A 13686-nucleotide genomic window follows, 5' to 3' on the forward strand; every position below is an offset into this window, starting at 1 on the left:
TTACTTTTAACTACTTCGTTTCACTTTTTCTATTTTATATTCAGTGCTGCCATTTCATTTAGTTTATGTTTTCCAATTTCTCCATCTCTTTTTTGTTTATGTTCTTTCTCAAGCTTTTATCAAATGTGGTAGAAAAGCTTTTGTATACATTATAAATTTTTTTTAAAATTAGAAATCTAGAAATTAATTTTTAATTAAAAAATTTTAATTAGACAAAAATTCATGTTTTCTAAAATATATGTATTATACATACCTATTAAATGTTAAAAATTTATGACATTTTGATTCTACCTGTTTGACTTAGTATGAACAGAATGCTAGATTTCTAATTTAAAAAATAGATATGCAGCAAACAACAAAGGTTTACTGTACAGGAAACTATAGTCGATATCTTATTATAACCTGTAATGGAAAATAATCTGAAAAATAATATGTATACATATGTATAATTGAATCACCTTGCTGTGAACCTGAAACATTGTAAGTCAACTATCCTTCAGTAAAATATATATATTAGGGAAAAAATGAAAAAGAATATAAGTATAACTAAATCACTTTGCTGTACAGTGAAACATTGTGAATCAACTCTAATTCAATTTCTTTTTAAAAGGAGACTCCTTACTGAAACTCAAACTAAAAATCTTAATTTATCTAATTAAAAAAAACTTGTAATGCACAGTGGAACTGCATGTAACTTTGTTCTGTATTTTCCAAGTATCCTGTAAATGTGTTATCATACTTTCATAATTTAAAGAAAAAAGAAAGAGAAAAAACAAGACTTTTGTTAAACATTTCCTCTAATTCCTCATTAAAAAAAAAAGAAAAGAAAAAACTTCTGTATTGAAAGCTGCTGAGATTTTGGATATCATTGATATCAAATTATTATTGATATTGTTGGATTGGATTTCCATTTCCTGCCCTAACAAATTACCACAAACTCAGTGGCTTAAAATAATGTGAATCTATCATCTTCCAGTTCTGGAGGCCAGAAGTCCAAAATGGGTCTCAGTCTGCTAAAATCAAGGTGTGGGTGAGGTTTAATTCCTTCAGGTGGTCAGCCTCATTCCTTGGCATCTGGCTTCCAGCTTCCTTCCTCCTCTTCAAAGACAGTAGCATAGCTTCTACTAACTCTGATCCCTCTTCCACTTTTTTTTTTTTCTCTTCCACTATTAAGGACCCTTGTGATTATATTGGGTCCATGTGAATAATCCTGAATAATTTCCCCATCTCAAGATCCTTAATCACATTTGTGAAGTCCCTTTTGCCATGTCAGATAATATGTTCATGGGTTCCAAGAATTGGGTTGGGTACATATCTGGAAGGTCATTATTCTGCCTACCACATTTATCACAGCATAATTTCTACTGAGTTAATTAGTATACTGTTTATATGTTTATAAAATAATTGTGCTACAAGCTAGAAGCATACGTCTATTTATTGCATTTTGCTTTATTGTGCTTCATAGATATTGCATTTTTTACAAATTGGAGTTTTATGATAACCATCAAAAAGAATAATCAATAAATAATCTATAGTAGGAATAGAAAAGAGTTTGTTTGTTGGTTGGTTGGTTCTTTTGTTTTTTGGCTGCACTGCACAGCTTGTGGGACCTTAGTTGCAGGATTTTAATTGCCCCTGGCAGTGGAAGCGTGGAGTTGTAACCACTGGACCACCAGGGAATTCCCTAGAAAATAGTTTTATTTGAACTGAGCTGCAGACTGTGGCCTGGAAAAGAGCTTTCCAGATTACTCTGAGGAACTGCTCCAGAGGAGCAGGGTTTTCAGCAGTTTTATAACTCATCAGAACAAAGAACATTAAACAAATCAGAAATATATTCCTTCAAGGTTTTGAAAAATGGACCACAGAGAACGCAAATCAAAACTGTATTGAGACATCACCTCACACCAGTCAAAACAGCTATCATCAAAAAATCTGCAGACAACAAATGCTGGAGAGGGTGTGGAGAGAAGGAAGCCCTCCTACACTGTTGGTGGGAATGTAAATTGTTACAGCCATTATGGAGAACAATATGGAGATTTCTTAAAAAACTAAAACTAGAGGTATCAACGGCAACCCGCTCCAGTATTCTTGCCTGGAGAATCCCATGGGCAGAGAAGCCTGATGGGCTACAGTCCATGGGGTCACAAAGAGTCAGACACGACTGAGCGACTAACGCTAACAGAGCTACCATATGATCCAGCAATCCCACTCCTGGGATTGAGATCCTGGGATGAGAAAAATATGGTCCAAAAGGATATATGCACCCCAGTGTTCACTGCAGCACTGTTTACAATAGCCAAGACATGGAAGCAACCTAAATGCCCATCAGCAGAGGAATGGATAAAGATGTCATACACAGATACAACGGAAGGTTGAAAGTGAAAGCCGCTCAGTTGTGTCCGACTCTTTGTGATCCCATGGTCTATACAGCCCATGGAATTCTCCAGGCCAGGATACTGGAGTGGGTAGCCTTTCCCTTCTCCAGGGGATCTTCCCAGCCCAGGGATCAAACTCAGGTCTCTCGAATTGCAGCCAGATTCTTGGGAAGTAATGGAATGTTACTCAGACATTAAAAAGAATGAAATAATGCCTTTTGCATAAACATGGATGGACCCAAAGATTGTCATACTGAGTGAAGTAAGTCAGTGAAAGAAAAATACCATATGGCATCACTTATATGTAGCATCTAAAAAGAAATGAACTTATTTACAAAATGAAAATAGGCTCACAGACTTAGAGAACCAAATTATGGTTACCAGGGGGAAAGGGTCGGGGGGAGGAATAGTTAGAGAATTTGAGATTGATGTGTACACACTACTGTATTTAAAATAGATAACCAACAAGGACCTACTGTATAGCACAGTGAACTCTGCTCAATATTACGTAACAACTTATATGGGAAAAGAATTTGAAATAGATACATGCATATGCATAACTGAATAAGTTTGCTGTATATCTGAAACTATCACAACACTGTTAATCAACTATGCTCCAATATAAAACAGAAAGTTAAACAAACAAGAGAACAGGCCAGCAAGTACACAGCGAGTCAGTATGGCTTTGGCACCTGGGAAGTGGTCTTAAACAAAAGAGGACCAGCATTGGTGTCCCAGGAGGCATTTAATCTTTACTTTTAACATGGATATTCTTTACTTCTGGTCATCACGTCTTTTTATTTAATACTTAAAGCAGCTAACCCATGTATAAGCCAGGATGACTTTCCCACAGCTCAATATGTGAACATGTCTTTTATCACAACCATATGTGGAGCTAATCTGTTGGCATCATTTTTCCAACAGCACTTGCTCACTTTGTGTTTTCGTGTCACATTTTGGTAATTTTCCAAAATTTCTCACTTTTTTCCTTTTTATTATATTTATTATGGTGATGCTACTATTGCAAAAAGATCATGACCCTTCATTACTTTTATTTTTTTATTTTTGGCTGTGCTGGGTCTTCGCTGCTGTGTGGGCTTTCCCTAGTTGCAGAGCGTGGGAGCCACTTTTTGTTGTAGTGTGAGGGCTTCTTATCGTGGTGGCTTCTCTTGCTGTGGAGCACGGGCTCTAGGTGCAAGGGCTTCAGTAGCTATGGCGTGTGGACTCAGTAGTTTTGATTCCCAAGCTCTATAGCACAGGCTCAGTAGTTGTGGGCACAGGTTTAGTTGTTCCACAACATGTAGGATCTTCCTGGACCAGGGATTGAACCTGTGTCTCCTGCAGTGGCAGTTGGATTCTTTACTACTGAGCCATTAGGGAAGACCTGATCATGACTCTTCATGATCCATCATCATGAAGGCTCAGATGATGGTTACCACTCTTAAGCAACAAAATATTTTTAAATTATGTACATGGTTTTGTTTTGACATAATGCTATTGCACACTTAATAGACTATAATCAAGTGTAAACAACTTTTATATGCATTGGAAAACCAAAAACTTTATGACCTTGCTTTATTGCAATATTATTTTATTGTAGTAGTCTAAAAGTGAACGCTCAATAACTCTGAGATATACATGTATTTATAAAAGATACACAAAAAAAACATAAGATAGTTCTAAGAGATGCATGTAACACATTCAGAAGTAGAAGTGATACCACTAGGTGGCGTTTCAGAGGGCTCTGAGGAGTTCTGATCCTTAATGTCTCAGTGCAGAAAGAATTTAATGAGAGGCAGAGTGATAGATCAGAAGTGATTTATTACAGTAGGACGCTTGTGAGGCTTACAAGGGGGTAGGTGAGCATTGCACTGCCCTGAGTACTTCAGTTCAGTTCAGTTGCTCAGTCGTGTCCAGCTCTTTGCGACTGCAGCATGCCAGGCTTCTCTGTCCTTGACCAACTCCCAGAGTTTGCTCAAACTCATGTCCATTGAGTCGGTGATGCCATCCAACCATCTCATCCTCTGTAGTCCCCTTCTCCCCTGCCTTCAATCTTTCCCAGCATCGGGGTCTTTTCAAGTGAGTCAGTTCTTCCCATCAGGTATCTAAAGTATTGGAGCTTCAGGTTCAGCATCAATCCTTCCAATGAATATTCAGGACTGATTTCCTTTAGGATGGACTGGTTGAATCTCTTTGCAGTTCAAGGGACTCTCAAGAATCTTCTCCAACACCACAGTTCAAAAGCATCAATTCTTTGGCACTCAGCTTTCTTTATGATCCAACTCTCACATCCATACATGATGGCTGGAAAAACCATAGTTTTGACTAGATGAACCTTTGTTGGCAAAGTAATGTCTCTGTTTTTTAATATGGTCATAGCTATTCTTCCAAGGAGCAAGCGTCTTTTCATTTCATGGCCGCAGTCACCATCTGCAGTGATTTTGGAGCCCAAGAAAATAAAGTCTGTCACTGTTTCCATTGTTTCCCCATCTATTTGCCATGAAGTGATGAGACTGGATACCATGATCTTTGTTTTTTGAATGTTGAGTTTTAAGTCAGCTTTTTCACTCTCCTCTTTCACTTTCATCAAGAGGCTCTTTAGTTCTTTGCTTTCTGCCATAAGGGTGGTGTCATCTGCGTGTCTGAGGTTACTGGTATTTCTTCTGACAATCTTGATTCCAGTACTTAGTGGGTTACATTTTTATAATCGAAGGAAAAGTGGGGAGAGAACAAGATCATCTTCTTCCTCATTCTTGAATAGACATCATGCTTCCATTATCAGCTCCTCCTCCAGGTTGGGCAGGGGAGTTTCTTTTTGTCCTTACATGGTCAAGCCAGCACTGTCATGGTGCAATGGAAAAATTATTTTAGGTCTCAGCACAATAAGGGTCTTTCACTTTTAAGTGTATCCTTTCCACAAATTATCATGAGTGTAGAGAGCGTGTCCTAGGGATCATTAACTTATGAGCTCATTGGGTAGAATGTGAGTCTCATGACACCATTGTTCTATTGTTTTGAGGCATGTCTCATTCTTCTGTTGCATGTTTTTGTTCCTCAGCAAGCTTACTTGATTTTGTGGTTAAGCAAACATGCTTTCTTGAATGATCATTAACTCACCATGATCTCTCAAAGCCCCTTAAAGTTTCCTCTCTATTTACAATCCCCTAATGGGATTTCTGAGCTAACTATTTGATTATCCTACTTCATCTCTATCAGAAAGATGGAAAAAAATATTAGGCAAATGTTTACTAAAGTCTGGAATAACTATATTAGAAAAAAAATCAGAAAAAAATTTAAATTTCAGGTTAAAGAGGTTGCTTACTTAGTGATTTTTTAAATACACAGCAATTTTAAATTTATTCTTAAAAATAAGATCAACAGGCAATAAATGTACATATATATATATGGTTCTATTCTATATATTTGTTGTTCAGTCACCAAGTCATGTGCGACTCTTTGCAACCCCATGGACTGCAGCACACCAGGCTTCCCTGTCCATCACCAACTCCTGGAGCTTACTCAAACTCATGTTCATTGAGTCAGGGATGCCATCCAACCATCTCATCCTCTGTTGCCCTCTTCTCCTTCTGCCTTCAATCTTTCCCAGCAACAGGGTCTTTTCCAGTGAGTCAGCCCTTCCCATCAGGTGGCCAAAATTGGAGCTTCAGCTTCACTTCCAATGAATATTCAGGGTTGATTTCCTTTAGGATTGACTGGTTTGATCTCCGTGAAGTCCAAGGGAGTCTCAAGAGTCTTTTACAACACCACAGTTCAAAAGCATCAATTCTTCCGCGCTTGTGGTTCTATTCTATAGAATAGAATATATATATATAGGACCACAAGGAAAAGCAGATTACATCACAATTTTATTTGTAGACTCCATGACACATGCAGGCAAAAAAACTTAGCTAGGATATAAAAGATATGAAGAATATGGTTAACAAATTTGACCTAGTGAAGCATTGCACCTAAATGCAGAACAGCATATAAAGAACATTTGCCAATAAATCCATCAAATTCTAGACCATCAGGCAACTCAACTAGTTTCAAAAAAGTAAAATCATTCAGTTTGTATTCTTTTTACTGCAATATAATTAAGTTAAACAGTGCCAACAAACAGAAAAATGGGGAATCCCATGCATTTGAAATGAAGAAACATTTTATGAAATATCTGGATCACAGGAGAAAAAAAACCACAACTGAAATTAGAAAATAGAGTATAAATTTAGGTTGTTTTAGATTAAAATCATAATGAAATATATATCAAAGATGGAGGATCCAGCTAAAAATTCTTAGAGAAAAATTTATGACCTCGAGTGCGTATATTGGAAAATAAGAAAGGGTGCAAATAAATGAGGTAAACTCTGCCTTTAAAAGTTACAAGGTGGGACTTCCCAGGTGGTCCAGTGAGATTCCAATGCAGGGAATAGGTTTGATCCCTGGTCCGGGAACTAGATCCCACTTGCTGCAACTAAGAGTTTGCATGCCCCAACTAAAGATTCCAAAGGCTGCAGGGAAGATCAAAAGATCCCCCTGGCACAACTAAGACCCAGTGTAACCAAATAAATAAATACATGTTTATTAAAAAAAAAACCAAAAAAAACTTACAAAGAAAAAGCAGAGGGACTTCTGGGTAATTGAGGACCACAGTGGCTGCCTCTGTCCCCATCTCCCAGTGCTTCCTTCCAAAGCAAGTTGAAACAAGCATGGGAAATAAAACTCTGCAGTAGCCTCATCAGAACTTGAAAGCAGAGAATGTCCACACTTCACAATGAAAGTGAAAGTGTTAGTCGCTCAGTCCTGTTTGACTCTTTGCGACTCTATGGACTGTAGCCCTCCAGGCCCCTCTGTCCATGGGATTCTCCAGGCAAGAATGGAGTGGGTTGCCATGCCCTTCTCCAGGGGACTCTTCCTGACTGAGGGATTGAACCCGGGTCTCCTGCACTGCAAGCAGGTTCTTTACCATCCTAGTCACCAGGGAAGCTGCTCTTCAGAATAACTGTAAACAGAAAGAAAGCGCACCGCAGGGCCGTGCTGGTCTCCTGCGCTCCGGCCCCACGCCACCTTCTCAGGAGGCTTTGTGCCCAGAAAAACAGGGAAGAGAGAAAAGGACAGCGGCAACACGGCCAGCTTGTCAATCTAGAACCTTCATCAGGAAGACGATGTTTTTTCTGCAGGCTGTAAATAATAGGAAAATGTCCTGGGACATCAGAATGCAGACTACAGGGAAGGGACTTCAAGTATATGGAATTTGAAGGGTCAGTCTTTTAAATATATAGGTTCTGGGAAAGGGGAAAGAAAGGGGGGTGGCAAATGGTTGAAGAGTCTTTGGGCAATTGAGTGATGAAGGAGGGGAAAAGCAAAAATTTAGGATCTTACAAGAGAAAAGAGAAACAAAGATAAACAGAAAATCGGAGGACACAAACCTCTTCCCCCAACTAAACAAATTAAAATCCACTAAAGTGTCTGGACTTTGGTATATTGACATGAGAGTGTTTGATAGAGCTAGGAATCTTGTAAACACCCCAATAGCACAAAAAAATGAACAAGGAAAAGGTTAACAGATCCATTTGGAACTATTATTTAAAAACCAAAAAATTATCAGAACACAAAATCCAACACACATCAACAGAGGAAACTTACCCCTGAAAAAAACTCCCATAAATCCAAAGAAACAAAATATCCACAAAAAAAGTAATCATATTAATCACAAAAAATTTTTAGTAAGTTGAATAAAATGGAAATGTTATAAACAGTTGTCTCTGAATACAGTGTAACAAAATGAGAAGTCATTAACAAAGACAAAAACAAAATTAATTAGGTGAAAAACTGGAATACAAAATTCTAAAAAATAATAAGACTCTATGAGATACATTTAAAGCAATGATTAGAGAGAAATCCCTGGTGGTCCAGTGGATAGGACTTCGAGCTTCCACTTCAGGGAGCATGGGTTCGATCCCTGATCAGGGAACTATGATATCACACACCATGCAGAGCTGCCAAAAAAAAAAAAATTTAAAAAAAAGTACAGCAATGATTAGATGAACGTTCATAACACAGAACACTTTTATTATTTAAAGTAAAAGAAAGAGAAGAAATGAATTTAATTCCCAATTCTAAGAAAATTAGGGAAAAAACCAACAAGAAAGTAAACCAAAAGAAAGCACAAAGAGAGAAGAATAAAGAGAAAAACAGAGATTAGTGTAGTAGAGGACAGAAATTAGACTTGTGTTTTTGGAAAAACTAACAAACAGACAAACCACTTGTTAATTTGTTCAAGAAAAAGGGGGGAAAACATATATATAGCAAATAAGTGACAAGAGGAAAACAACCATTGGAATAAGACAATTTTTAAATCTTAAGATTGATTTTCAAAAAAAAAAAAAAAGATTGATTTTCAGAATGGCAGAGTGAGGAGCACAGTTGAAATTCCCCCGGGTAAAACAACTATCTAACTAGAAAGAAATTTTTTACCTAATTATTTAGTCTGGAGATTATCCTAAAGGCATATCCAGCAAATTCAGAAGCATTCATTTAAGGGAATATTGCTCAAAACAGTGAGAGTCGCAACAAGGATACACTATTTAGCACAGGGAATTGCACCATTATCTTATAATAGCCTCTAATTTATAATCTGCAAAAATACTGTCTCTGTGCTGGACACCCGAAAATAACACAGTACTGTAAATCCACTATTGCTTAGTTGCTCAGTCATGTCTGACTCTTTGTGTCCCCTTGGAGGAGCCCCCCAGGCTCCTCTGCCCATGGAATTTTCCAGGCAAGAATACTGGAGTGGGGTGCCATTTCCTACTCCAGGGGATCTTCCCAACCCAGGGATCGAATCCACAGCTCTTGCATCTCCTGCACTGGCAGGCAGAATCTTTACCACTGCACCACCTGGGAAGTCCAAATCAACTATACTTCAACTTAAAAACAAAAGCAAAGCTTTTCTCTCTACGCCAGCCCTTCAAGATGCCGAAGGGAAAGAAGGCCAAGGGGAAGAAGGTAGCCCCGGCCCCGGCCGTGGTGAAGAAGCAGGAGGCCAAGAAGGTGGTCAACCCCCTGTTCGAGAAGAGGCCCAAGAATTTTGGCATTGGACAGGACATCCAACCCAAGAGGGACCTCACCCGCTTTGTCAAATGGCCCCGCTACATCCGGCTGCAGAGGCAAAGGGCTATTCTCTATAAGCGGCTGAAGGTGCCTCCTGCAATTAACCAATTCACCCAGGCCTTGGACCGACAAACAGCTACTCAACTGCTTAAGCTGGCCCACAAGTACAGACCAGAGACAAAGCAGGAGAAGAAGCAGAGGCTGCTGGCCCGTGCTGAGAAGAAAGCCGCCGGCAAAGGCGACGTCCCCACCAAGAGGCCACCTGAACTTAGAGCAGGGGTCAACACTGTCACCACCCTGGTGGAGAACAAGAAGGCTCAGCTGGTGGTGATCGCTCACGATGTGGATCCCATCGAGCTCGTGGTCTTCCTGCCTGTCCTGTGCCGCAAGATGGGGGTTCCCTACTGCATCATCAAGGGCAAGGCCCGGCTGGGGCGCCTGGTCCACAGGAAGACATGCACCACCGTAGCCTTCACACAAGTCAACTCAGAGGACAAGAGTGCTCTGGCTAAGCTGGTGGAAGCCATCAGAACCAATTACAACGACAGATACGATGAGATCCGTCGTCACTGGGGAGGCAATGTCCTGGGGCCGAAGTCAGTGGCTTGCATCGCCAAGCTGGAAAAGGCTAAGGCCAAAGAACTGGCCACCAAGCTGGGCTGAGTGTACACTATTGAGTTTTCTGTACTGTACATAAAAGTAATAAAAAGGCTGCTTCAGCTGGTATCCAAAAAAATAAATAAATAAATAAATAAAAACAAAAGCAAAAACATAAAAACAGTGAGAGTCTATGACTTTTGAGCTACCACCCACTGCTTTCTCCTTCCTCATCTTCTCCTTTCTGTCTTCCAGGAGTTTAACTCCATGCAGGGGCAGCCAAGAAAATAGGGGGTGCCCTCTCCCACTCTAGTCCCCATATCCCAGTGTAGAGCAAAGCTTTCACCTTGAGAAGGGCAGGCGGTCCACGTTTCTCATCCTCTCGTTGTTGAAGCTCTGTTCCAGGCAGGTGCGGCAAAAGAGACCTGGGCATCTCTTCCCCCACACAACCCACACTTGCAGGCAAGAAGCTCTACAATCTGGGCATGACAGGCCTAAAATACTGGATCCTCATGGCTCTCCTAAAACAGAGAGTCCACACCAGAAGGGAAAAGTCAAGAAGACCAGGAGCTGCTGTCTCCCACTCCCACCAGCTTCTAGAGCAGGGGTGTCACTCATGGGTGATGGGCTGCTTTCCCTACTGCTAGTTTCTAAAGTGTGGGGCAGAGGTTCTGCCCAGGTGGAAAGGCAGGCCATAAAGAACTCCACAGCTTTGCCTGAGGAACTTAGCTTATCTGGAACAATGCCTATTAGCATTATCAAACAAAGAGAGATCTTTGATATTTTCGTGGAGAGCAATTAAGAAGGTACTCCTTGATACTAGTAGCAATAGGTAAAATGGCAACTGGACATTTATAAGACAATCAGGGAAAGAGGCAGCCAGGAAGGGCCCTCCTTGGGTCTCAGTCTACCCTGGGGCTTGGGAAGGCTGTGCACAAATACCAGGCTTCACCCACTCAAGAGCCCAAAATAGATCCACAAAAATATAGTGGGTCTTTCTTTGACACAGGAGCAAAGGCAATACTGTGGAGAAAGCATAATCTTTACAACAGATGATATTGGAACAACTGGACATCCACATGGAAAAAAAAATCTAGATATAGACCTTATACCCTTTACAACAACTAACTGAAAATGGATCATAGACCTAAATGTAAAATAGAAAACTATAAACCTCCTAGAAGTTAACATTGGAGAAAATCTTGGGTTTGGCCATGACTTTTCCCCCCAGTTTTACTGAGATATAAATGATATATAACGTTGTATTAGTTTAAGGTGTTAGGCCATGATTTTTCAAATACCACACCAAAGGTATGATTTGTGAAAAAGCAATTGATAAAGGAATTCATTAAAATGAAAAACTTTTGCTCTGCAAAAGACAATGTCAAGAGAATTCGCCTGGGAGACAACCTTTGCAAAAGAGACATATCTGTTAAAGGACTGTTATTCAAAATATACAAAGAACTCTTAAAACTCCAAAATAGGAGAGAATTCCCTGGCAGTCCAGTGGTCAGGACTCTGCGCTTTCACTGCTGAGGGCCTGGGTTCCATCCCTGGTAGGAGAACCAAGATCTTGCAAGTCACACACCTTGGCCAAAAAAAGACAAAAACAAAAACATAATGATGAGAAAACAAAATCCAATTTAAAAATGGGCCAAAACCCTTAACAGACATCTCACAAAAGAAAATATACAGATGGCAAATATTCATGTAAAAAGATGTTTCATATCATATGTTATTAGAGAAATGCAAATTAAAGCAACAATGAGATACCCTACGTCCTTATTAGAATGGCCAAAATCCACAACACTAAATGCTTGTGAGGAGATGAAGCAGTAGGATTTCTTAGTCATTGCTGGTAGGAATGAAAAACAGTACAGGCACTTTGGAAGGAGTTTGATAATTTCTTACAAAACTAAATATATTCTTACATACAATCCAGCAACTGTTCTCCTTGGTATTTACCAAGGGAGTTGAAAACTTACGTCCACCCAAAAACCTGCGCACAAATGTTTCTATCAGTTTCATTCATAATTGACAAAAACAAAAGCAACTAAGATATCCTTTAATAGGTGAATGGATAAACAAAGTTGTGGTATATCCATAAAATAGAATATTATTCAGTGATAAAAAGAAATGAACAAATGATAAAAAGAAGGCTGAACACTGAAGAATTGATGCTTTTGAACTGTGGTGTTGGAGAAGACTCTTGAGAGTCCTGGACTGCAAGGAGATCCAACCAGTCAATCCTAAAGGAAATCAGTCCTGAATATTCATGGGAAGGACTGATGCTGAAGCTGAAGCTCCAATCCTTTGACCACCTGATGCAAAGAACCAACTCATTAGAAAAGACCCTGAGACTGGGAAAGATTGAAGACAGGAGGAGAAGGGGATAACAGAGGATGGCATCTGTTGTATGGCATCACTGACTCAATGAACATGAACTTAAACAAGCTCTGGGAGATGGTGAAGGACAGGGAAGCCTGGCGTGCTGCAGTCCACGGGGTCGCAAAGAGTCAGACACGACTGAACGACTGAAAAACAACAAAAAGAAATGAGCTATTGTGATGGCTGATTTTTAAAATTGAACTCTGGTTGATTTACAATATTGTGTTAGTTTCAGGAATACAGCAAAGTCAAGATTCAGAAATTTATGTGGATATGCAAGAGACGCAAAATAATCAAAACAATCTTGAGAGAAAAATAATAGTACACTTAAAACAAACACAACATTATAAATCAGCTCTACTCCAATAAAAATTAAAAACAGAAAAAAAAACAGAGAGAGAACAAAGCTGCATGATTCACTCTTCCTGGACTCAAAACTTAACACAAAGCTACAATAATGAGGACTGTGTGGTACTGCCATTGTATCCAAAAGTGGAGTCTAGCCGCTTGCCGTTCAAAAGCCAAAAAAGAGGCAAGGTTTGTGGAAAGGAAAGTTGACTTTATTTTGGATTCCAGCAACCGGGGTTGGGAAGGGCTACCACCTGTCCAAAGGTTGACTCTCCCCCACTAACAATATAGACAGACAGAGGGGGCTAGATGCAGAAACAGCAGACAACTCTGACAGTCATCTTGAAACTGATCATCAGTGGTATGACCAGCATCGTCTTGATTGTTTTAAGTACAGGTAATCTTTAGTTCCATGGTGGAGTTGTTCCCATTTCTTAGAGGCCAACTCTTGGAATTGGCAGATTATATCATGGCTACAATCCGGTCGTCATGTAATTAACTTCTTCCACCAGGTGAGGGTTTCAGTATCTAAAAGACAGCTCACAGGATACAGCTCCGAATATTACCTATAGTCCTTGAGAAGGAACTAAAGGTCCTTGACTAAGTTTAATGACTAAACAATTATTTAGTCTTGTTGGACTGTTTTCCTTTGTTTCTGATTTTCTCACTTCTCTGATTAAACTTATTCTTTGGCTAAGACAAAAGGTAGGCTGAGGACATGGGGGGCAAGGATCATAGGGTCCTGCTCCATTTCACCATTAAGACAGCAAATAGATCAATATAATATAACGTGCATCCAAAAATAAATACCGACATTTGTGGTCAACTGATTTTCTGTAACAGTGCCAAGATCTTTCAATAAGGGAAG

General features: G+C 39.6%; 1 protein-coding gene across 1 annotated transcript; it reads left to right on the forward strand.

The window, feature by feature from the left end:
• Positions 1-9325: 9325 nt before the first annotated feature.
• Positions 9326-10213, forward strand: LOC122704667 (60S ribosomal protein L7a-like). Its single transcript, XM_043919521.1, has one exon. The coding sequence runs from the start codon at positions 9348-9350 to the stop codon at positions 10146-10148; it is 801 nt and encodes a 266-aa protein (XP_043775456.1). The 5' UTR covers positions 9326-9347; the 3' UTR covers positions 10149-10213.
• Positions 10214-13686: the final 3473 nt, after the last annotated feature.

Source organism: Cervus elaphus, chromosome 2 (assembly GCF_910594005.1).
Source record: "Cervus elaphus chromosome 2, mCerEla1.1, whole genome shotgun sequence".
NCBI classification, from domain to species: Eukaryota; Metazoa; Chordata; class Mammalia; order Artiodactyla; family Cervidae; genus Cervus; species Cervus elaphus.